A 26,598-nucleotide genomic window follows, 5' to 3' on the forward strand; every position below is an offset into this window, starting at 1 on the left:
GATTTCGTATTGTACATACTTGTAGATGAAATTCAAGGATATAATAGGAGAATTATAGCGTTTCGACGCACTGTGTATCCTTGTCTCGACCTGTCGAAAAAAGATAATGTACAGATTCAATTCCATTTTTCTTCGTTGAATATGTTCGTTCTTTCTGTTGACAGGAGTAATGACGAAGAATTAGCATGGAAATTAACACGTTCACTGTCAACGGAGGGGGAGGTGATCGGTGACCACCGCTACGAATAGTAATTTAAATAACTCGATAATACGGATTGTTACTTTCAATTCTTATTTACCGTTCAATTGTAAAGCGATAAAGTGTTAATCATCCATATTATCGAGTTTCTGTTATGGCAGCTAACGTGTCGTATCTTCGTAGATCCTTGAAGACAACTCCTTGATCCTTGCTGCTTCGATGACAATACGTTTCTCGTCGAAACAGCGATCAAAAGCAAAACAAGGACCAAGATATTCAACGAACATAATTTCCATTCAATCTCTTCTTCTCTCTGTTTAAATCCAACTAATTCTTATCATTACGTTTCCTTTTCTTAGGCGTAAGAAACTAATCCTCTTAACCGAAACAGCGTTAAACATACACTTCCGCTCAAAAGTATTAGGACACTTGCTAAATTTCATATAAACATGACAAAGAAAAAAAAAAAAAAGGATTAATCCTCACTAAAGTGTACAGATTTAAAAAGAAAAGATAATGATGCATAACACGATGGAAAAGGACTTTCCCCGTGATTTCTTGGAGAACCCCGCGACAACTGTGAAGTTCGAAGAAAAAAAAAAAAAATGGCCGCCAGTTCTTCCGGTTTATCTTTCATTACCGACGAATCCTTGTTGGGAACGATATCGTTGAACGGATAACGAAAGGAGGAAGTTCAAAGTCCCTCGTTGATCTATACGTGTGTTTATACGATATATTATATATATTTATACATGCGTACATATATATATATTCTATATACATTACAATTGTACATACAAGAAACACACACGCAAGTACCAGTGTAAACGATATTAAAAACCAAGGTCGAGGATCGGAAAAGCCTTCGACGAGGAAAGCTCAATGTATAGACCGTGTGTACAGAGTATTCATAGTTAAACGGCGACGCTGTGAGAATGTTTTCTAAGTACATATAACATATAACATATATACACAAGAGAGAAGATAAGTTTCTTAAAAGAAAAAGAAAAAAAATAATGTTGGAAGCTGCGCTTGTAGTATTCTCGAGTGTACGTTAAGCAGAGCAATATTCGTCCAATGGAATATACATAGGTTTATCGACACTGAAACTTGTAATTAAGATCCATGAGATCCTTCATTTTCTACTCCCCTCTATGTATATAAATACGAAAAATTGGGATACAGGTACTTGTCGTCTGTAAAGCGTATCGTGGCTCCTTTTTGTACTGTATCGACTTTCGACAGTGTGTGGACATTCCGCTCGAACGTCTTATATTGCCTGTGTGAAAATGGATCTTGGATTTACGTTCTTCGTTTTTCTACTTTATATCTCCCCCTCGTTCACGCGTTTTCGTTTCGACGGCTGGTTTGCGACACCGGTATTGCCCCTTCGTGACGGAATTGTATAGAAAAATAAACGAAATATTTAATAAACAATTTATGGATCATTCAACAGATTAATCGTTTTCATGTGAATGTCCGGGATGTATTGTTCCATTGCAATTCGTATCTTCTTGGTATCTTTAGAAAAGGAAGAATTTCAATAGCCCCGTGTTCTATACCTCCATCTTGTGCATACTTGTATTAACATCAATCGATGTAGGACAAAGATATTTTGCAAGGAGGCGTATAAAAACATTACTTTCATTGATTTTAACATTGCAATTGCATTTGGGAATATACTTTTTTAAATTCCAAGTTCAAAATACTTTTTCTCTAAATTTTCTTTTTCAAATTTGTGTCGCACCTAACCTATGTAGATCTAACCTATATCCGAGAACAATTGCAATGATAAAAAAAGTGTTTAAAAATTCGGATAACCCTTGCAGTTAGAACTTGTATAAAAAAGGCGATGTTTCAAAAGCTAACAAATTGTTAGTTTGAACAAAAGGTCAATTATCGCGTTCGTACTTGAAAATTCTCGAACCCAAAAATTATCCAATAATTATATTATAAAATACACTATTATTAAAATCAAAATACAAGTGTCATCGTTCTGTCATGTTCCGTCGAAATTCAACCCTTGATGGAGCAAATATCGTTAGTCAGGAACGAAAGCTAGGTTTAAATATCGATCGGCGTCTACCGCGTTAAGCATTGAATTGCAAATTGCTTGTCTGTCCTTCACTTATCTGCACCTATTAACAGTCGTAATTCCTTGGAGTTGTTGAGTTTCAAGTTTGAACATTAATCGATAATTGCAACACAGGTACCGTCGATTCTTGGGAAAGTAGCAATCGAAATTGATAAGGCGAGAATTTATCGCAACAGCTATTTCGATATCACAATTGTAATTATCGATTCAAATAAGTTTCACTAATATGGAAATATGTGCTTTGTTCGTTTTTATTTAGCATACAAGCAATTATGATTCAGTTGCTAGCCGATCGAAATTTCTGGATTGTCGGCGAGTCATAACCTGGATAACGTGGACGGTGATTTGCCAGAAAGCAATCACTCGTAATTTGCTTTCAAACAAGATCGTACGAGGTTTAATAAATTCATATAAATTACGTTTGCGTACTGGTCAGGTAATTGTTTATATCCAGCTATTTTATCACCGATTTGAACAGAAAACAGAATGCATGTATCGATAATTTAAGATATTAGGAAATATCATTGTTCATTTATTTAAATTGCAGTGAAAATTCGAATGCATACTGCCTACCACTGTTCGTTCAGGTCATGATACGACCCGATGCGTCATTTGATTTTTATAATTGAAAGAAATCCAAACATATTTTCGCATTACAAACAGTAAGTTGGATCGCAGAGTGATTCAGAATTCGATGTAAAGAATGGTGCAACGGTGATCTGGACTTGTTGTTAACAGATACAGCGAAAGAGAGAAGCGTATGTCAGCTAACGACACGGCTTGGCACGCGTGGCCAAGATGGTGGTGGTAATGGAGGCACAACGACGATAGTCGGGACTTCTCTGCGTGTCATCGTCTCGCTTCAGTGTTCCTCTTTAATTCGTCGCTAGCTCCTCAGAGGGTGTACGCCGTTGATGATGCACGTTTGTAGTGGGAAGTTGTTAATGTATTAGTCGTGCATCATCAAGAGGAGAGAGATCGGTAGACGGTCGGTATATCTGTGGGATCGCTGCTGCGCCGTCCAAAAATAGATAAATGAACGACGAGCGTGCTATCCTTGTTGTCGGTGGTTCCACGCACTCTGTAACAATGCATGATTATTAAAAGGTTCGTGGCTAACGCCAGTGAGGAATGGAGGTGCTCAAAACCAGTCAGGAGATAGTGCACGAAGGGTGGCTCATTAAATCGCCACCTACGAAACTCTGGCGAGCGGTTAGTATTTTAGAGAACGATGGAAAAATTCAAAACCTTTACTCCTTCGCAAACTTTTCATTGTTTACGTTTTTAAATACTTGTCAAAGCTACTGTATTTGTGCCTCTTTATTAAACTCTAGCACATTCTAACCTAATACGATTATACTTGTCTCACAAATATCAAATATTTTGCTATTTCTATTTAGGGGCATTAGCATTTTCATCAATTGTTTATTGCATTTTTTTTAAATGACAGTAAGATTTATTTATACAATAATATTTATTTATTTTTAGCGATGGAGGAAAAGGTGGTTTGCTCTTCGACATAGTGGAGAGCTACCTGGACAATACTTTTTAGAATATTATACAGATAGACGCTGTAGGAAGCTAAAGGGTCGTATTGATCTTGACCAGTGTGAACAGGTAATTTATTTCAGTCAGGGATTTATTTGATTTTTTAAGTTACATTAGAATTTATCTATAATTGTTTATAGGTAGATGCAGGCTTAAGATTTGAAAATAGAAAGCAGAAGTATCAATACATGTTCAATGTGAAAACACCAAAAAGGACGTATTATTTAGTAGCAGAAAGCGAAGCTGACATGAACAAGTGGGTAGATGCTGTTTGTCAAGTTTGCGGATTGAAGGCATATACCCAAGATGAGGAACAGCAATGTCAAAGTATAAATTGTTATTTAAATTTATCAAGGTTTACTATTATATTAGATTTGATCTGAAATTATAACACTTCCTTACAGTGTTCCAATTTGAATCACAAGAATCCCCACCAATATCACCTAGTAGCACCATATCTGGTCCTTACATTCCTATTAGCGAATGCATTTCTGGACGACGGTTAAACGATACTAGTTCTCTGAATTCGGCTCTGGGACAAGGACCTGAGCACTATGACGCCCCACGACGACTAGCACCTTCTCCTCCGAGATCTCCGACGACAACTGACGCAGAAAGTGTTTTTACCGACGACGAGTGGACTGCCCCTGTGCCTAGCGTTAATTGGGAAACATTTCCTTCTTCAGGTAAGTAGTCCCTAACATGTGTTTTCATTTTTCTTTAACGTATAGTTTAATTTAATCTTTCATGATAGGTGAACCTAAACAACCGGCCAGTTCGAGCGATGCGGAAATTGGTTCTTGGAGCGTCAGGAAGCGATTTGGAAAATTGAGAATCGTCGATTCAGCCGTACCGCCCGCCGTAGAAAAGTTACCAGCACCCCCTAGACCACCAAAACCTCCTCACATGTTACCTGAAAATCCTGGTCATAATTACCTAAATTTAGACGGTGCTACTGAAAGCTCAAAACCAACCACTCCGGCTACTCCTGCGCCATCAACACCGGCGACCGCAATTGTAACGGATGAATCATACGATTTTCCAAGATCTCATCAGCCGGGACAAGCATCCGATACTAATCCAATCGACCAATCGTCTAAACATTTTTATTCGAACGCCGCTCCCAGTACCGTCGAGGAAACGCGTGTGTTCCGTTACGATTTTCATCAAGAAGAGGAACCATCGAGTCCTCGTTCCGAAAGCTCAGCAACTGCTACGTATTCAAATTTACCAAGCCCCCTTATTCGAGATAATTCAACTACAGTACCAACGACGGTAGCACCACCGCCGCCAATTGTCTATCGAGAATTAAAACCAGGAAGAAAAACTAGCGATTCTATGTCGATAATTAGTAACGAAGCATCCCCAGGACCGGTGGCTTCAGCTTTGGAAATGAGTTCTGCCGAGCACTCCCCTGCTGAACCACCAAGTATTAACAGAAAGCTCAAACCACCGCTAAATAAATCTCCTGTAGAAGGTATAGATATTTGTAGTATGTTTTTGATATAAACTAGTGAATTTTAAGAAAAAAATTTGAGCTAGGTTTCGACGGTGTTACAGGGCCATTGCAATTAGCATCTCCACCTGGAAGAGGAAGAATTAGGGCAGCCCCAAGTCCTACGCCTCCGTCTCATGTACATTTGAATCGACATCAGTCGACGTCGGATGAAGATAATAATATTTTTGATGACAAAGAAGAGGTACTTAAAAGTAGATTACACTTTATATTTCAATATGATTTTAACATTGTCATTAAATCCCTTTTCCAGATCTACTATTATCAGGATGAAAACACATTTATTCCTGCTTCAAATCGGCGTCTCGTTGTTTTGCAATATTTAGATCTTGATTTGGAAGCGACGGAAAATTTCTCTTCCTCCAGTTTACCACCGACTCAGTCCCCGCCTAGTACAACAGTATACAAAACAGTGGATTTCTTGAAAACCGAAGCGTTTAATCGTACTCGTCAACGAGTCGAAGAGGAGAGGAAACAGTGCACGGACGAACTGGCCTAGCTTTAAATCGTATTTTTGAAAATTGCTACATCTAACAAAAGGAGGACAAGAAAAGAGAATTACAATTCTTAGGTAGAGTATAGTAATTGTATTACTTACTAGCACATCACGATATTATAAAAATACTGCGATACCTACGCAGTACTTAGCAATCTTTCAAGTGATTTAAAAATTTTTATGTTTATTATATTAAATCGAAGATGTTTGACAAATCTTCGCGATCAATGGCATACGATAGGTTGAAACTCGAAAAAGAGCAATATTCAATGGACCAAAAATGTAATGTTAAAGTTAGAGAAAATGATAAAGAGACGATAAAAGAGCACAATTTTGTGAAACTCGTTATATCAGAATTTGTTATAGAATTTTTAATTAGAGGAGTAAGTATTATTATATTTAGGTACCATTACCGTTTTTACGTAGATTTTACACGCGTCTGATGTGAAAAAGGCATTTTTTTTTTTTTTATTATTATTGACCGTACAACGAATTAAAAATATGTATGGTATTGCTGAACTTTTTAGATATTCTAATTTTAAGTATTGAACAAATAATATGTAATATATTTTCAAAGTGCCTGAATTTATTGTTTTTTTACTAAGATGATAAGTTGTTTGTTATTGCATATCAATTGCATGGACAGTGGAATATTGTATTTATGGTTACAGATATGACGAACGTATGAATATTGCAACTATTTTTGAGAAAGTAGTGTTTTTGAAAATTTATTTTCTTTATTCGTTTGATTCCGATAGGTTTCGGCTTTTTGAATGGAAGCCGTTAAAATAATTGTTTATATCTGACAATTTCTGAATTAAATTATATTTATATTGTTTCCTATACAATCTTTTCATTTTTGTAAACATATTTATATTTAACTATTAACAGTGTACTCGCTGTACCTGCTGACATGGGTTACTAACGTATAGTAATAGAAATTCTGGCCATAAAATCATAATGAAACGAAAGATGTACACATATTTTTAACAGCTATTACAGCACAGAACTGCATGCCATAATTAGATGTGTATACATATATACGCACTAAAAGTATGTGAAAAAAAAATATATATTTTATGTATAGGAGATGCATATATGGTATACCATTTTATTTTTATAATAGCTGTATTATAATTTTTATACCAATGAAATTTTTTATGTTATCAAAAGTTGCCTTGTCATTTTAAACAAATTTTTAATTGCCGAAGTTTCAAATTATATTTCGGACACATTAAAAACGAACAGAGTATACATAAATACATGTGATGGTATCCCTGAAAATTGAAAATTAATATTTCAATTACACCCGAGCGTTAATACATGTCATTTATATTAATGTATAACAGGCGTGACACATATCACTGAAAAAAAAAGAAATGCAAACGAATACATTATCGACATATCTATATTGTTTTAAACAATTTATGTATCGTTAGCACAATTTTAATTATAAATCAATGATTGGAAATTAAATCGTGTGTTTAGTGATGCGATTAAATAAAAATCTTGTTTTTCATGTAATTGTGAAAACGTAACAAACATTATTGACGCGACGTTAAAATAAACATTCGCTCAAATTTTTATTTCTTGAACAAAACCTTACAAATATAAAATAAGAAATTATTTTAAAAAAAAGAAAATGGCGGTTGTTATTTGTCATTACCACTTAGTGGTTACCGACGATTTAAATATAAGTTGGAAATTGTTAATGATAACTATTATTATAAAAACAATGATTATTTATTTAACAATTGATATCGTTCGTCGATAAAATAAGCTACCGTATCGACTTGACAGGAAAGGTCGTTAAAACCTTCACGCGTATGCTGCCAGGTTATTGGCCTGCGTGGTGGTTGGTGGGACCCGGCTGAAAACAGAGCCTCATTCGCTCGCCAACCGTCGAGCGTGCGTCACGTGTTGTCTTTCGGGTTAGTCGCGGTTCGTTGTTGTCCTTCGTCGTGGAACAGGATTGTATCGTGTATAAATCATTTACGGGTCGCGACAAAGAATATTTAGTGTTCTTTATTTTTATTTGTGTTGAATCTGTGAAACGTTCCGTTTTTGTGTTTTAGTCCGTTTGACTGTTTTACCGAAAAGTGTGTTCGACTCTGTGCAAGCGGCCTATTTTACATCTAAACCGAGACCGACATTCAACGAACTGGAAGGCATCGAAAACAATTGTCGCGGCTATCCGAGTTTTGTTTCCAAGGTAAGTTTATGTCTTTTATATACATAGGATATTATAATAAATAGCATGTGTCGAAATTTTGCGTTCCACGTGATGATCGATCCGAAGCCACTTGTTGGCTATACAGAGATGTGCATCAACTGACGTTGCTGGGATTTTAATATTGACGTAATTGCTTGGCGTTTCTTTGTTCGTGTAACATAACTGTAATTGATCACAGTAAACAACCATTTATTTCGTTGCTTTACGTACAAGCATTAGCCAAGCATAATTTTGTTTCACGAGTCTAGTCAAAACATGTAAACGTATGGTTATATTTTATGACGCAAACGCAAAATTCCTGACATATTTTTGTGACGTCATTAGGAAAGGGTTCCTAGTTCTTTTTGAATAATTCAGTTGAAAACTGAACATGGACTCGTCCTACCACTTGTGGCTTTTCTACCTGACCTATCTATATAGTAATTAGTATTAGCGTTTTTGACCCTTTCTTATTGTAACGTGACAGTACGAGTATTTATTACGTAGTTAATTCGACGCTTCTGAAAAGCTCATCATTCGACTACTGCTTTGAACAATTCCGGAAAGGACGTTTAGCCTCGTTGAATAAGCGTTGCCTGGGGAGCTTATTTTAAACCGATGTCGTTTTATTGGGCGTTACGAGCGTTTCCTTCTTTATCATGAATTGTCAAGAAAAATTTGTCTACGGACACGGGTGGGAGGGTGTTTCTTTCTCAAGCGTGTTTCATCAGTCTAACAATGTTTATGGTTTCCCCTGTACATGCAACGCCAGCTCGTTATGTATCCACATTGTTGTTGCGTTATTGGCGGTTATTGCGAAGCTCGCCGGAGTAAGTGAGAAATTCTCATGCACAATAACGATCATTATCGGTAACGCTGTTTGGGCGAGCGTAATACGACGCGTGCATTCCTTTCGTCGAGTTTCGTAACGCCGCCATGTTGGAAAAAAAAGAGATCGAACTTCGAGACATCGTCATGCGATATATCGATTCGATTATTATATTCAATCGGTACTTGAATTTTTCAAACATGCAAATAGATAATTAACACGAATAATTAAAAGAAAAGAATAGAAAAAAAATTATTTTAAGTAATACTGCTATGGTAGAAATAATATGAAATGGCAAATAGAAAGTTTGAAAATTAATTACTACTGTTCTTAGTAATTAGAGCTTTAATACGTTCCACAAAAAATGTCCAATTTCACTGTGGCGTTCATATATAAATGTTAATACATTTATTAAGTAATTAACGGATGACCCCTTCCCTCGAAATTTCATTAACACTTTGATAATTGGAAAAAGGTAGTTTCATTCGATATTGATTTCATTTTGGCGGACCGTGGATCTTCGTGATCCGGGTATCTCGAGCGAAGCTGTTACTTTGGTAGATTCTTTTGTCAGTGGAATACAAAGTTCATCGTTTTCTTTCAATCTCGAGGGGAAAAGGAAGAAACTGTTGGCACATTATTGCAAGCTTTCCTATCGGGATATTATCCGACTTGGCGCAATAAAGAAATTGAAAGACGATCCTTTGTGAGCGACGAATTTATCGAGAGCTTGCGGAATGCGAAGCCTTTCGGATCAACTGTTTACTATTCTTTACCCTTCCAAGCTCCGAGTGAAGAGCAAATAAAGTGCCTTTCAGGTATTTCTTACGAAAATAGTCCTGTCTCGTACACTGCCGCTCAAAAGTTTCGGAGCACTTATCATTTTCAATAAACCCCTGACATCTTGTATACGTAACAAACTATGAATTGCTGTTGTCGTTGTAGTTTAATAAATAACACAATTTTTTTTCGAACTATTGTTTATCTTAAGCTCCATTTCCACCACAATGGATTAGATCCCTTTTTCTCTCAAATTTACGCGAGATTTAGTAAATATTGTAGCGGCAGTGTACAGCTGAAAGAGATCCAGAAGTCCATTCAGTTCCCCGTTCCTCTTTTTCGTAAAATCTTCGCCAGCTAACTCGATTCTAGGAATTGAAAGCTTTTCCGGCGCATTCCAACGGTTGTATCGCATTTTCTGAGGACCGGTTTACGCGCGTCTTGCAGGTACATCGTTCGGTAAAAACCGCCACCCACGCTAAAAGCAGGATTTATCTGTGGCATTTATTCGTAGCATCCTAAAGCAAGGGTGGGCAATTGTTTTGGCTCGGGGGCCACTTTGTGGAAGCGGAGCACCTTTTAAAATGATTGCATTCATTAGTTAACTTCAATAAAAATCAATAAATATAAATGAAGTAAAATAGTGGCAGTTTTATTCCCAGTGGAAAATTCAAGGTGGATTTTTCTAACTGTCTTGGTGAGCCACTATTTGCCTACCCCTGTCATTTCGAACCGATCATCCTATGAATATTCCTCGTTCGATCAACGCTGTCAGCGAGTTTAACGTGGCCATGAACAAACTGTTGGAACAGAAATTAGATTTTCATCTTGCTCGGCGTTGCGTTCGGACAATGAGTTGCGCAATTCCTCGCGTCGGAACGCATTAACGCCTTACCTCCCTCTGTTCCCTCTTCTTTCACCTTAGCCAGGTTCGAAGCAACGCGTTACACGCGGCGTTTAGATTGGTGTAACAACAGGCAGGAAGCACGCCAACAAATCCTGGGATCGCCCGTTCCTACTTACACGTAGTACAACACGTAAAACGAAACTTCCTTTCCACTCGCGATCTTCCAAACTGGACGATTATTTCGTCCAACTCGGTTGACGATCCACGTGAGAAAGTGAAAGTGAAATTCATTCCGATATCAGGGAATATCGGTAAAATTATCGGGGGAAACAGGAATCACGCACCAATTGGCGGCATTTTCGTTCGTTTCCGACGCTTTCCGCCGACAGGCGTGTCCCGTGGCTGATATTACGCGCGCATAGAGTAACACGCGTGTGCGGTTTACATATTGCGTTAGAGAGGAAAGCAAGAGAGAAGAGTTATATCGAGTCGACCTGGTTTAGGCGCGCCCTACAGGCGCCGAGAGAAAGAGCAGCAAAGAACCGACTGGCTTTGAAATGTCAGGGACTGAAAGCTCTGGAGAACGGATACGCGGTCGACGCCATAATGAAACTATCGATTATTCCGTTCGTCAAATGTTTCGGAAAAAATGATGATACACAGAAGAGTTATCAAAGATTCCTCCTCGTTATCCTCTCGATATCGTCGCGTGCAGTAACCGGTGGACGCGGACGCGTTCGTCTCCGCGGCGAGTTTTCTCCGATCGAAACTGGTTCGCGGATAAGGTCTTTAACCTTCCCAGCCTTCGTAGTTGGATCGGTCTAGGAATGGGGCAAAAAGAAGGTGCCGGGTAACGAAGCCAGTCCTTTCTCGGAGAAAAGGAGCGCGAGCTTTTGTCAGGATCGTCCTGAAACGCGGAGCTTCCGCTTTCTGTTGCTTCTGCGTGGAAACGACCTTGCCAAGTATTTATCATTTCGCGAGATATTCTTCTAAACAGCACCGTCGTTGCTCATTATTTTTATACCATCTCGCTGCTTATGAAGCGACTAATGTGACAGAAAGCGATGCGTCATTCGTATATATGGATGACGCGGCAATCAGAATGTTAATAGCAAACTCGCTGAAACTTTCGTCGCTTATGCATCGTATTCCAGCGAAGTCAGTTTCGATCGGTACTCTTCGCGATCGGGGACAAAGGAATACTTTATTCTCCAAGACATTCGTTCGACTTCTATTAATACATCTACCGGTCTGTCGAGAAATGACGGGTTATCTGGGCGTCGTTGCCCGGTTTCTAACACGCGCCACTAGAAGTTGCCTGAAAGGTGTGTTCGCCGGCAGGTCACTAGCCTAGAACGATTCCTCCGTTCTGCGCTCGCTTCTCGAGTGACTCCGCAGGTCTAGCTGCCGCAATCGGAGAAAGTTTCGAAACGAAGGATAAGTCGGCGATGCCGGAAACGGTAGGCCTCCCGCATGCTTTCCACGGATCACCCTCCGACTTTTCACTGACGCTCCTTCCTCTGGGTTAAACGATAAAACTAGTCCCGTTATTGGTGAAAACACGCGTTTACAAACGGGTTAAGACTTGGAAGGAGCACCCGAATAGGTTCGATCCTCCGTGGTTTGCTACCATTTCAGGTAGCTTTGTTAGACATCCGAGTTCTCAGGAAAATATTCCCAACGGTTCGTTAGCATCGCATCCAGTTTCATACTCTGTTTTCCATAACGACTCGACGATGTGTACTTCCGCGGTATCGGCGCTTTACTGTTATTCGTCGCTAAAAACGTTTAGCCTAGTTTCGCGCCGTGCTCGCTTCTGACTGTTGTCAGACTTTTCATACCGGGATTCCATCGATTTCACGTTCGTTTCAATCGGTTCTCTTGTTAATATCTGGACACTTAAATTTTCAAACATTCACAAACGAAATCGTGTGAAAATATTCAGTATAAACGTTATAGATTACAATAAAAGTATTACTCAAAGTGTCCAGAATTAATTCCACCGGTGTAGTATGATTATCTGATCCTTTGGCTTACGTTTTCAACTTGTTCGATGAATGAGAAGTTTCTCTTAATAAACTGTTTGCTAAGACGTTACGTGGTAAGGATGAAATTCAATGGAACGGCACGGTTGCTCGAAATCGTTGCGTTTAACGAGAATATTTCAGTAGACTGGTGGCCGACGATCATGATTCCGTGACGAGCCACCGATCGGCCTAAATGATAATACAACGGGTGTATCGTTTTTTATTTTTCGTCCACGCTCGCGGTGATCTATCAATGTAACGCAAGAGGGAAACAGGTAAATACACGCTGGATAAGATCGTTGATTTATTATCCAATTCGTGCTCCAATTTATCAGTTGCCTTTGGCGAATCGTTGAGTCTATTTTTGTTATTACAATCCTCACGAAACTGAAATCCGAGGAACTAGGGCTAATTAATTCTTCTCGCTCCAACGACACTCGAATATACTCGAAAGAATTTTCTTTAGAATTCTACTCTAATAATTTTCGCGAAATTTTCATCGAGATCCGTGGTGTCGCGATCGCTTTTGTAAGTTCGATCGTAGTTCGGTTGTCAGCGAGCCACGGCTCGAGTGTATTTCATTAGCGGATTTCATTAGGCTAATTAGGGCCTCTCGTTACCGGCTCGTCCGTAATTACGGTCGCGGAAACGCTTCGCGGAATCCGTGCAAGCTAGAAAAATCTATGTACATCGTGACGCGCCGTTCGATGTTCCGATTCTTTTTCATTTCTTTCATTAACCATTCGATTTCTTCTGGAACCGCGTGTTTCCTCGTTAAGAGAAGGCAATTTGGAAAATCGGGTACCCGCACGTCCTTAGTGTACAGCTGTGTTAAACGATGGTTAGCCCCGATTCCAGTAGCCCATGGTATTTTCAGCATGACTCGAGGTTTCCCTCTCGCGGGCAAATAGACTGAAAAGATAAGCGGAGATAGAGGAAGAAGCGACGTTCCTAACGTTCCTACGTTCCAGAGTATCTCTTAATTCCCGTGATTAACGGTGCAAGCTGGTCGAACTGTTTAATTAACAGGTTGGCTACGCTGTATGAGGGTCACTGGTGGCTAGCGTTACGAATTTAATTCAGTGAATGATAATTGCGAAGAAAGAAATGTACAAGTGGGTTATCCACGCGATCAAGGGTTTACTCGATTCCCATGCTTCTCTCGAAGTATCGTAGTAAAACATCGAGATTATGCGATCCGATCGTAGGACGAATTCGAGCTGTTTGATTTCAATTGCAGCGATACGAGCTGGTTGGTCAGTGTTTAGAAAGCGATTCGCCTATTCCCCGTTCATTTTCTCCGTGATTGTAATTCGCTCCGGAGAGCCCTCCTCGCTCTCTATTCGGCCAACATCCGAGCGCATTTCTCGGCCCGCGCAGTTTCTATTTAAATATCACTCGAATCCTTTAGATTTCGCTTATCGAGTCGTCCATTAACCGCGCGTTTGCCTTTTGCATAGGAAAATACCGGTGAAAATGTAATTGTATCACTTGAGAGTTGTAGTCGGCTGGTTTCGGAAGATAGCAGTTTGTGATTTGGAAAATTAAGTGAAGATTGTATTTGTATAAACATTAATTACTGAAATACGATCGACACATCAAGGCTAACCCGTTCGTAAGGTCCTCGCTTCGCCAGGCTTGCAGGCTACGACGGGTCACCGTGACCCTGTCGTAAATGATCTATGACTAAGCTTAATACTGGAGAATGTCCACTATCCTACAGTATGTATTTTATAAGATTCGTTCGTGGGTAGAGGTGAAGGATCGGGGATATGGCGGACACGAATGCAATGTGCAATGTGCACTGGCCCGCTCGGCCACGCTCTGCTTGTCCTTGCAAACGCGACTCATTACGATGCATCTGCCTTCTCTTCTCTCTTTCCCCTCTCACCGTGCCATCCTCTTTCCCCCCGTTCTTTCATTCTTTTTCTCCCTCGGTGGTTCGTCCTTTTCCAGATCGCGAACACGATGAAAATAACCGCTCATGTCGGATGCTAATCTCATTGTTACCGGTTCTCGTTTTCCTTCCCGGGAATTAATAACAAAATGACGAATCGATTTTCGTAAACAGCTTCTACCTAGAGGAGAGCGAACCCGTACCGTTGAAAGGGTTGAAGGGTGATAGGAAATATAAATATAAGAGGTGTCGAGGATTCTCGCAACCCGAAACCGCCCACATCCTTTCTACCTAGCGCACTACCGGTTCCTACGTCTACGTACTCGGTGAAAGGGTTCGAATGGGATCGAAAGGGTTACATCTTCGCAATAATTCCGCGATTTTCCATCGGCGACACGATTGAATTTATGGAAACAGAGACGGCTGCGAGCGTTCGCGATACTCGTGTCCAGTTTGTCAACGATCGTTGCATCCGTGAACTGGAACACCGCTCTCGTCGATCGCGATTCGCGGTTTCGAGGTTCACCGCAAATTCGATCCAGCACAGATATCGTTTTTCATTAATAAAAAAAAAGAAAAAGAAAGAAAAAGATACACGAGCAGATAGGTGGTTGCGAAAGAGTCTGGATGCATTCGACGAGGCGAGTTGATATTCTATAAAATTCTCTTTTGTAATTGATTTTATCGATTACTCGATAAAACGGTACAAGAACAAGAGTTACCTATTTGATCCATCCAAAAGAGATACCATCGTTTCTTTTTTTTTTTTTTTCTCATTCGAACGGGGTCTCCTCTTCTGTGTCCCTTATAAATTCTGACGCGTACACGATCGTTAAACTGTAAGAAGAAACGGGTTTTGTCGGTCCGTAGGAGGAAGCCTGGTAGAGGCTTCCATTACCGTTGTAAGACTACGGCTCAGGGCCGTATTACGCAACAGAGGGTCCGACAAACTCCACGAAAAACCGTGTCTGTTATCCCCCCATCGAATCCGGACACGACCCTTTCTCTGCTTCGATGCGTTCCTCCGTTGGTCTCCCAGAGACCGATACTTCAGGTAGAATTTCAAGTATCCAAACCCTGCTCCCTTCGATTAATAAAAATGAAACAATTCAAGTAACGAAGGTTTTGTTTCACGCGTGATTGCGAATTATCGGAGCGTATTTGGGTCATTCGCTGGAAGAAGAAACGGAAGGGTAGCGATATAAAATAGAGAAAAAGCAAGATAGCGGATGAAAGAAGTAGTCGTTCGTTTCCTGGACAGTGGAGTTTGCATTTCCCTTTTGCATATCCGCACGCCTACGGTCCATCCTGTCTGCGCGCATAGCCCTCCGCTACATTTCGCCCTCGTCTTTCTCTCTTCTCTACAACCTCCATGTTTGCCGAGTACTCGACGCGTGCTTTTCGTTGCCACCTGTGCAAAGGTTCACCCCTTTCGAACCGTAAAGAACCGCAGGAACAATGCTAAAAAAGATGTTAAGCGCATCGCGCGTTGTTCGAACCCCGGCCCGTCGTCGCTCTTTAACCTTCTGCCAAGTTGTTCTTCGGGGGTAGAACGTGATACACCGGTAACTCTTTACGCTCGAAGATCAGCTGTAAGATTTCGTATATAATTGGACAGAAATGGTGGTGTAGCTCGTAGAAGAGTTACCGCGTTATCGACTCGCGTGTACCTGGAAAGGACGACGACCTCGAAACACCGGCAGCACGTTGCTGTTCGCAAACGATCGATAGTTGTCTCGACGTCTACCACTTTCCCAAGCACCTGTGTCCACCTGCGTATTTCCGGTGCGAGCGCAGAAATCATCCACTCTACTTGGGATCCAGGGGATCGAATCGCTATTCTCCTTACTCGAAATCTTCTGGACTCCGCAGAGATGGAAAGAATAATAGCGAAAGGAATGCGGGTACGATTGGTCGAAGTTATTCTTTCCATCTCTGCACAGTAGATCGTAGAGGCTTAGAAGATAGCGTTAGAGGAGCAAGATGAACGGCCGCTAGCTTGGAGGGAATCGTTATCGTTCAGCCAGCCGAAGGTGTATCGGTCTCTATCCACTGACAAGATAAAGAGCCTACGTAAAGGTGGATTTGCGCTCAGGTTACGGAAGATCGAGAGGATCGTAGGTTACCGTTTTACACGTAGAACCGTAATGACGATGGTTGCGCGCGGGGTGGGATAGAGGACGGATAGCGAAACTCCGTATTATCCAATCGTCAGGAGTGCTGGCGGATAGCGTTTACGGCGACCCCTAAGTCGTGACCGATCCTTCGGTGGGAATCCGCCCTGAGATCGACTCTCATACGCCTCGCCGAACAGTTTCCACGTCTTTCTCGCTCGAGACCTCGTCTTCTTCCTCCTCGAGCTTTCTACCACTTGGTCCGACCATTCCTGTCCCTTTCTCTTCCTCCACTCGATATTCTATCGCTCGATTCTTTGCCAGTTGCTTCTCCTTTCTCGCGATCTTTCTATCCAACCGATAGTTGATCACCGCAGACGACGCTGCGTTACTCTCGCCTGCACCATAGACACTTCCGTCTTCGGATTCTAAATCGCTTTATACAGACATTTTCGTCAGAGTTTAAGCTTTGATTCGACGTGGCACAAGTGCCATTTCGCGGTACTTTTATGTCATGAAATCGTTTCGAAATCGCTCGTAGCCCGACAATTCTCGTTGGGAATTTAATCAAACTTTAAGCTTTTATGTCACGCTGATCATTTGCCAATGCGTTTTATCACCAGAAGAAGGTGGTGTTCCTTTTATCCGAGCGACGTATCGGTAAGTTACCCTTTCCACGGGAATGGAATTTTCTATTCGCGTCGCTGCTGGCCCTAATGGCACGTTTTCGCGACGAGACGCTGGCACGTTGCACCAATTCCCCGTGGAATTTCGAGAAACAGAATCGTACAACGTTCCATTCCTTGTCCCTGGCTTCCTCGAAGTCCAGACGGATAGAGCCGCCTTTTCGACGGGCGGAACCTTCTTAAAATAGCCGTCGGGTCACGAGAAACGGAAAAAGGAGGTGGAAACCGCGGGACTTGGATTATATCCTTTGCTCTGATCTTCTCGTGGCGCCAACAACTTGGCCTTAAATATTTAACAGCTCGACGATCCGCACCGTCGACGCTTTAAAAGCCTTTCCCGTAGCTGGCGTCGCCGGAAAGCGACGAGACGCGATGCTAAACTCCGCCGCATCGTTATCAACAAAGGCCGCCTCTTGATAACCCTTTTCACGTTTCCTTCCTCCTTCCTTTTTCGACTCTTTTTTCGGTCGTAACTGGTCAACGGAGCTCGTCTGGAGAAACTTTAGGGTAATCAGGTAGCATTCGTCCCCTCGAAGAATAAATAAATAGAAATGAAAGATCGGGAATATCGATTAGAAGCTCGCAGCTGTTTCGATGATCGAGTTAGAAGGCTTTAGAACCGATAATCCTAATCGCGTTACCTGCAGCATTACTCGCTGACAGTCGGGAGAAGAAGCGGGGGATGGTCCAGAGGGCGAGAGGAGCCGGGACGGTTTGCCTCGACGAGAGCAATTAACGTGCCAATTAGTCAAGCGAAGGGCCGAGGTGTTTGTGGCAATTAATTCGAAATTGAACGCGTCGACAGCATCGGAAGTCGCGTCGATAGCCAGGGAATGTTGATTCAACTGGATGAGTCGTATCGAGAAAAATATCGCAGATTCTCTGAATGTCTGTTCATTAAACTGGTCGGTGTCAGCTAGTAAAATCGATATCGAGAATGAATAAAAGAACCTTGACGCGACCATCCGTGGCAAGAAGAATAAAGTCAATAGCAATTATCTCGTGGCACAGGTATTCGAGACCTTTCTTGTTACGAACGACCTCCGGATGCTTACTCATCCACGGATCTTCTAAGTAGATCGGTTCGATTTTATATTCACCGCTTTTAAATGTTTGCGGATAGCAAAAGCAAGATCGATGCAGATATACCATAAAGCTTCAGCATGATTCCAATGAATCGCAATCGATTGATTCGAGCGTGGCTCGTGGGTGGTGTAAAAGGCGTTGCGGCCGATAATACCGGTCGTTGATTATCGTTCTACCGGTTTTCTGGATGGCCATAGCTACGTAACGGTTCGGTCAGACACGGAGAAGGCTCAGCAGGACCGGTTCGCCGTTTCTCGGTAACCCGTTCTCTAGTCGCTTTATGAAACAGACAGCAGGTGCGAGCGAGGATTTTCACACCGAATTTTCCTCACCTTGCCGATACAAAGTTTCAACGATCCTGAGGAAAATGATATCGACTGTTAGGTGAGTCGAGATGCTCTCGACTCGATCGCGAACGGTGTATCCTTGATGTATCCTTGAAATAACAGTGGACGATTTTCTGTTACCTTCTTGCGATTCTACAGGCTGCTCCAAAAAGATTGTCAGCTGTTGGATACCAGTTGTCAGTTTTCAAAGGATTTTTCAAGCTGTATGTTTCTTTTGAGGAATCCTGTACTTGGAAGTTTGCGAAGAAGGATGTGTTGAACTTGGAGGCAGCAGCCCGTGGAAAAAGTTTCGAGGTCGGCGAGCATTTCGTTCGAAAGATACTGCTCGCTCAACCCATATTTTATACGATTTACTTTGCTCGTTATGCTCACATTTCGATTGGAATGTATCTTGCAAAATCGACGTTTTCGAACTTTCGTTTCGACGACGATCGACCGTGTTCGATTTCGGGTTAAGTAAATATGATATCCGAATTGGCGAGCCAAGGATTTTTCTTGCGCAAACGATGATTTCATACGACGTAACGTTTAGGAAACGATGGAATGCTGAGGGAAGGTGAAGTCGTGTTCGCTAGGGAAGAAACGCGTAGATGATCGCGGAAGTTGAAAAACGCGGGAAATTGTCAAACTCACGAGGCTGGTAGTTAGTTAGAAGGTTTTGCCGGCTTGAACTGCCGGCATTCCTCGTTAAAGACGGCAGACGGTCGATCGTTTGTGGCAAACGAGCATAGAAAAGCCATTCGCGGGGCACGTATCGCGGACTTACCGTCGACAGAATAATTTCATGTATTATTTATCGCACATTCCGCGTGTTTCTCTGTTCCCCTTTTATACGGGGTGTCCTGTAATTTATTCCTCTATAAATGCAGGAAATCTGTCGGCGATCAATTTCATCTCCGAACAAGTAGCTATGATCCTAACGAGGCGCTGAAAATATTAGAAAATTTCAAAATCTTTTTCTTGGAAGTCTTGAAACGAGTTTCAAAGATAATCTTATCGGATAAACGCAACTCCCTCGAAAGCATTGTAATTAACTTAAGATGATTGCTACTTTATCAATCCGTGATTGACTTTCAACAATGCATTTTGCTCGATTGATCGATCGATGAAAGCGTAGATCACCCGGTAGATTGTACGCACCAGCGAACAACTCGTTTTCATCGCGTGGGAATACAAACTTCCCAGTAGTCGTCGTCTGCTCGAGGCCTCTCGTTCCTATGCACTTTGTTGACGGGCGAGAGCCGCAGCGGCAGTCAGAGAGACAGAAAAATCCGCTGACAGACGAGATCCCTCGCAATAAAATATTTTAACGGTACTTTCTGGGCCGTCGACCACGTTGTTTGAAGGCCTGCCTCTACCCACGATCGATCTTGCCTCCCCGTAAAAACGCTTTTCACAGTCATTTCCCTCTGTCGATGAACATTCTACTTGATTCGCGTGGCGTTCCATTTTGCCACAGTACTGACGGTAAATGCGGCATCAAATACTGCGGCATTATTCAAAATGCATCACTGTTCGTACATCATAATTATATATAAAATTGTTTTAAAAACTCAGACATCTGTAATTTCAAATTCTTTGTGAAAAAAGATATCGAAAAGTCCTTTACCGTTTTGCGATCTGAGATTTAGTTTCCGAGATATAAGCGATTAAAGTTAGCTCTCTAACATCTAGGCGCCATTTTTAGGCTGATCGCGCGTGGTCGCGCGGCGGCTGTTTAAAAATGGCGCGCAGAAGTAGGGCACCTAACTTCGAGTCGCTATATCTCGGAAACGAAGCTTTATATTAAAAAATGGTAAAGGACTTTTCTCTTTATTTTTGCGAGAAGAATTTATCGCAAGTAGAAGCGGTAAATTCTGAATCGTTTTTTTGTAATATCCTGTATATGAGATTTTAAACGAAAAGAACGTCAAGATTCCTTGGCGTAGGCAGTCATTTTTCATAATATATTAAAGGGAAAGAAAATCGCTGGTAATATTTCAGCCTTTGACGTATCAAATATCGTAAGCCAAGGCTTTGAAGCGATTTTTCAGTGAAAATTTCTAGACGTACATCGAGCAAAGTAAACGCGTCTCGATGTCGCTTTAACGAGTGTCATCGACCCGATGGAAAGGTCAGGAAGCAGAGGAGGCAGCTTTTTTCGCGCAACACGTTACGCGAGTCGTCGTTCGAGAAAAAGCTGCAACTTCAGCAGTCTGTTTCTCGTCGTTAATTTTCCGGGTTACACGTGACTTATCGGTGTATTCGCATTTCGGTGAAATACGACAAGTGTCCTAACACTTTTCAGCGCCAGTATATTTACCTCGTTTCCTTTTTAACGTCGCCGAGTTGGTTTCGTTCCGCTCGTTCAACCGTTATAACACTTTCGCCCAACATTTCTCGCGCGTTTTTTTTTTCTTTTTCACCAACTTGCATATAAATCCAGCTCGTACTTTCCTCTGACGCGGTAAAATTTCGCGTTTAGACCTCGTTTTCCATTTTCATCTCGTCCGAGGCAAAGCGGTGACTGGCGATTTGTCGATCTCCTCTTTGGAATGCCAGACACATTCCGAGAAACCGAACGGACAGAAATGTCTCTCGCGTCTTATGGATTTCTAAACGGAACAGATAATTAGCAGTTCCCTTTAAACGCCCTTTGATAAATGAAGACACGGTTTTCTTTTCAGTTCTTTCCTTCTCGTTAGACGAGGAAATGTTCCGTTTGTACAGCTCTTTTTTCTACAAATATCAATTGAAAATTGGTTTGACCAGGGATAAAAATTACTTTCAAGGAAGACTAATTCGTTAATGAATCTCGAGAGCGTATCGTGAATTTCACGTTAGCCTACTCTCAGGGACGATGATCCAATTTCCCTGACCATTTTCTCATTAAGCCGAGAAAGGCTCTTTTATATATCGGTGACGCGTAGCGCGAAGGAGAATCTAATTTTCGTTGATTGATACAAAGGACGTAAGTAGAGTAGTCAACTAACGATAACTCGAGACACTCTCGATAGTGGTCGAGTTGGCCACACGGGGGTTAAAGCGACACTGAGTCATCGAAACCGACCGGACTCGGAGTCGACGAAATTCCCCGGAATCTTCTGGGGAACCGAGTTAACGAGCTAATCGGCCATGCAGGCTGATAAAAGTAAATTGTTGCGAAGATGATGCAGTCGGATCGAAATGTTAACGCATCATTGGCCGTGTACGTTAGAGACTGTTCGTTTTCCTTTACGACTGACGAGAAAAGCTGGTGTTATTAATTCAGACGGAGAAAGGCGTCGCGTAGTAGGTTGCTTAAACGATGAACAATAAACGTGACTCACGAACTCGACCAGCCGTTTCCTTTATTCGCAGCTGAACCGTTTCTGAAGCGATCTCCCGAGTTACCCGCTAGACTCAGCCGGTGACTGTTAATTAGTATGACCTCTCTGATTCAACGCGTACCGAGCGGAATTTTTTTTTCCTTGCCACGCTTCGAGTTTGCTGCCGCGTTTAAGAAGAGAATGTTTATACGATTTATAAAGAGCGCACTGCGACGAACGTTTAGGCTTTTCGAAATGGAAATGGAATCTCCGCGTGGAATCTCCGTTGAATCGAAAGGATTCATTGAATCGTGGGTGGCAACGGTGATTTACATAAAATCAGGATCCTCGAGGTGTGCTTTGATACGTGGGCGGTTTATACAATGTCTTCGCTTTCAATTCCACGATTTTGACTAGATTGTCAACGAGATGGTTTCCGAAAACAATCGACCGATAAATTTGTCGGTAATAGCTAGGTATTCGCCTAGGTGGTTGATTTCTCAGGCGTGGCAATTGCTGTACAACTTCTAACGGGTTAACTTTATTTCGATCCGACGGGATCTCCGTTCGATCCCGTTTCATTTGCCGGGAATAAATCTGAAGATAATGTGCATCGCGGTGCGTCGTTCGATCACAAGGGTCATCGCACTCCGGTACGAAGGCAAAAGCGGCTCCGAATGCTTTCCTTCGTTCGAAGACGATAACGACTCTAATTTAATTTCTTCTTATCGTGGTGTACGCCCTTCGTTCGCTCGGCAACTCCCATGGGGTCGTGTTACTCGATGGGCCGACGGTCAATTTCCGAAATGGCTCTTTTAGAACGGCCTGCATAGACGCCAGATACGCCGTGACTCATTTTCATTTTCGGACAGAAGAGAGAAAGAAAGAAATAAAGTAATTCTAGACGATACAGCCCTTATCTATTTACTCCGCTGTGCTTTTTATAAGCGAAGAAATTATTATGAATCTTTTAACGGTACATCGAGTTGATTCTCTTCTCTCGTTCGCCGCCCACGCCCGGCTCGTTATCAGTAAACCCGTGATAACGACTGATACAAGGGAATCCAAGTCGAAAGAAATCCTCTGGTTTTCAATAAGCCAAGTTTCAGACTCGTCGTTAAACATTCTCGGGCAAAACGAATGAAACAATACGTCGGCAAGTAATTACAAAAAAGAAAGAAAGAGGAGCGAATTCAAATCTGGAGAGTTAATCCCGTTCCAGCGGGAAAGAACGCATCGGGAAATGAGAAAAGTCGAAAGAAGGAAGCAATTGCGACCGGTTGTTCCACGGTATTCGTGATTATTCGCTGGAAGAAAACAAAAGAACAGGCAATACCCACTGGCGGACGATGTACAATACAGGGTGTCCCATCCCAAGTGTGACAGAGCTGTCCGTAACTATTAATGATACAAAAAATTGTTGATATGAAAATTGCACGGTAAAATGGGAACTGTTTTGGCCGAAGTGAAAAATCTTTTGCATTATTTTGTATCATTATTATTTACGGAATAACAGTTTTGTCACACTTGGGATGGGACACCTTGTATAATACCCCAGTGTCCTCGCGCGTATTCGCTCTTCTGCATCCTCTTCTCGTTTCCCTAAAATCGACACGTTACTTCTAAACGTAATTGAAAGCTAAGAAAAATGAATTTTGATGTAACACCATTCCTACTATTGTCAACGCATTAAAACGGAGAAGTTGCCGTTTTCCCGTCGTTTCGAAGCGGAAACTCTTAAGAAATAAGAGGAGCACGGAAGAAGAAACAAACGATTCCTCCTTCTTTGAATCACAACAGAAAATAGAGATGCAATTGTATCTCTCGCTTCAATCGAGAGGCTCTTTCGAGCGAAGAGAAGCCGCAACTATTTTCTACGCTGCTTTCATACCGTTCGTACGAAAATACACCCGATGGTACTCGTTTCAGTGCAGACGTTTCTTAAATAAGCAGCTAGAAGCAGCCGGGAAAGTCCCTTCGAAAAAGAGAAATGCACGACTCCTCTCTTCTGCTACTTCCGGGCCACTCATCGCCCATTGTCCTCGTGGCTTTTCAAAGCTTCCTTTCTTTACGCGTTATATCTCTCGAATTATTAACACTTTATACTTTTTATACTTTCTTACAAGTTCCTTAATTATCGATCTGTACGAATATTGCAAAAAATGAAAAGGTTGACACTTTCTCTGTTTGCAGAAGAGCGACGCGCAACGCGGATATTTATATCCAGCCGCGAATATCAGAGTCACGAAACACGAATTATGTCGATGATTCTTATTTTTTTTTTCTTCTCCGTGCTAATCATCCCAGAATTAATCGGATCAGCATGATATACGCTCACGCACAAACGTTTTGACCCGATGCGTTTCGTGTCGGCCGCTTCCATGCGGTTCGTTCACTCTTTATAAATAGACGTTTGAAATTCTGTCGCGTCTGGGCGTGGCAGGCGAAAGATCTACGAGGATCCTAGACACGGAATAGATCACTCGTCGCGATCCATTCATTAACTTGCAAGTTATGCTACTTTCCCATTTACCGACTGCCCTTTTTCCAGCAAACGTTTCCTCAAACCCTGTTAACCCTCGATGCGACTCGTCTAACTCTTAGATAACGTATCAAACTTCTTTTTCAGTTTTTTTTTTTTAATGACATTAAAATAACATAGATTTTTGTATTCTGATTACAGATATTCGGGGCACGGCAACACGAACCGTATCTATCATGTCGGTTCCTATTTAAAGTGAGTACCATTTTATATTTTACCATTTCTCTGCTTTTGTTAAAATATTTTATACAATTTTATCTGCATCGAGAGATTAAAGAACCAGTGTTCCATTGTCTTGAAAAGCAATAAAAGGCATGGAAAATGAGATATTTGAAGGAAGAATGCACGGCTGTAATTGTTCGGTAGAACCGGAAGCTTGCAATTACGCGTCGATTTTCCACCTCTCAGCCTCCATCGTTATCGAACCATTTGCGAGTCGTGAAAAATCGTCTCTCGCGACTCGACCACGCTGATTACGACACTGTTTTTTTTTAAAAGAAAGGTTGAATTTCTAGTAAAAGCGAGAAGCGATTGGAGGATTTCGAACTTGAACAGCCGGGTTTCACTTTTTCATGTTTGACACGATAATTAAAGCCGCGTCGAATCATAAGCGCGCACTTTCTCTTTTATTTTGTGCAGGACGTTTTCAAAGTGTTCACCTGTTAACCGAGGAAGACGAGTTAACTCGGGTCGTTAATTGCAGGAGACGCTTAACCCCTTGACCTACAAATAGGAATTTGATGCGTCCGAAAAATACTATTTAATTTGGCTCAATTGAACAGTTATGTGCAAGCTTAATTAAGTAACATTATAAAATAATAAATTAGTAGTATATACTGCACGGTGTCCGCCGGAGACAATTCTTGACGTCTCGGAGACGTGAAAGTCTACAATGGCACATGAAACGAATGTCATTGTATGTCAAGGGGTTAAAACGCGTTGTACAGTAAAAATTAGGCGCCAGCCGTTGTCAGACATGATCAATAGTTCCGACGTTATAGCCATTTTAGGTGAAACGTAATTTCGTGCAGGAATTTGAAAAAATTACCCTAGCGAAGTGTAAATATTGAGGAAAGGGTTAAACATTCCCTAGTTTGCCTACTTTTCTGCCTGAAATTAGGGTAGATTCTCAAGGTGTTAATCGAGAGGAACCCAATCAAGTTGCACCCAAGCGTGCAGAGCGAGACTTTTGCACAGTTATCGTTGCATTTGCAGCGAGATAGAAGATCAACAGGGGGATATTTAAAAGGACCTCGAGATTGTCAAAGGTGTAACGCGAGCCGTGACGATACGTTAACGAGAACCGGCAGCGTTAATTTCGCCCGACAACCTTGCGCGTCCCGCGGTGCTGCACACCGACTACGGACCAGACGCGCTCGTCAGCTGTGCGAAGGTCAGGGTCATCCGGCAGCAGCAGCAGCAGCAGCAGCAGCAGCAGAGGGTGCAATCGATGCACGGATACCGTCTCGTTTCAGCACCCCTCGCTCTCTTGCTGCAGTTACCATGGAGACCATCTCCTGACCCATTGCTACAGAGAGAAAACCCGTCGACACGGAGAGGTCGCAACGGCTGGTACGTCTCTCGGTGAGCGTGTCGCAGACAAGGAAGAATCGTTCTACATGGACACGCACCCTCGAGAGGGACACGCTCGCGTCCGCGAATCTTCCACTTCCGCGTCTGATACTTTCCCTCTTTTCTACCCTGAACACGATTCGACGATTCTTCAACGAAGTAAACGAGCTCCTTTTGGATCATCCAGTGGGTCAACTCGGATAACTGGGTGATTAGATCGTGCGAGTGAGACTAGTGACCTTGTACCTTGGAATTGCGTGAAGGAAACAGAGAGGAGGGACTCAGTGACGTCGAATGTGATACTCTTGGCGTTTGCTGTTTTCTCCGATTCGCGAAAGTAGGACTTCTTTTCGTAAAAGAACATTTCGAGTGATCCAGTGCACCGTAGAAATAATCAAAGTGTTTCAACGACCTAGTGTTGAGAAATTTGTATAAACGACATCGAATTTCGAACGTTCCTTTCAACCCCATCATTGTAATCTATTGTACCGGCTTAAAGAGATAGGTTTGACAAAGCG

General features: G+C 41.8%; 2 protein-coding genes across 3 annotated transcripts in view; both read left to right on the forward strand.

The window, feature by feature from the left end:
• Positions 1–2,517: 2,517 nt before the first annotated feature.
• Positions 2,518–8,066, forward strand: dos (daughter of sevenless). Of its 2 annotated transcripts, XR_013063516.1 has the most exons (9): positions 2,518–2,730; positions 2,842–3,506; positions 3,783–3,911; positions 3,983–4,169; positions 4,247–4,528; positions 4,597–5,319; positions 5,403–5,542; positions 5,612–5,929; positions 7,930–8,066. XR_013063516.1 is itself a non-coding variant. In XM_034333104.2 (8 exons), the coding sequence occupies exons 2-8, from the start codon at positions 3,426–3,428 to the stop codon at positions 5,855–5,857; spliced, it is 1,788 nt and encodes a 595-aa protein (XP_034188995.1). In that variant the 5' UTR covers positions 2,519–2,730; positions 2,842–3,425; the 3' UTR covers positions 5,858–7,260. The 2 variants fall into 2 exon arrangements, 1 of the variants encoding a protein (XP_034188995.1); XM_034333104.2 differs by lacking the exon at positions 7,930–8,066 and having other exon boundaries at positions 2,519–2,730; positions 5,612–7,260.
• Positions 7,937–26,598, forward strand: part of LOC117608260 (uncharacterized) — a 41,965-nt gene continuing 23,303 nt past the window's right edge. Inside the window, exons 1-2 of the mRNA XM_034333101.2 lie at positions 7,937–8,066; positions 24,650–24,703. The gene's annotated coding sequence lies outside the window, so the exon portion shown is untranslated. The remainder of the gene's footprint in view (positions 8,067–24,649; positions 24,704–26,598) is intronic.

The sequence above is a fragment of the Osmia lignaria genome, chromosome 15, assembly GCF_051020975.1.
Source record: "Osmia lignaria lignaria isolate PbOS001 chromosome 15, iyOsmLign1, whole genome shotgun sequence".
NCBI classification, from domain to species: Eukaryota; Metazoa; Arthropoda; class Insecta; order Hymenoptera; family Megachilidae; genus Osmia; species Osmia lignaria.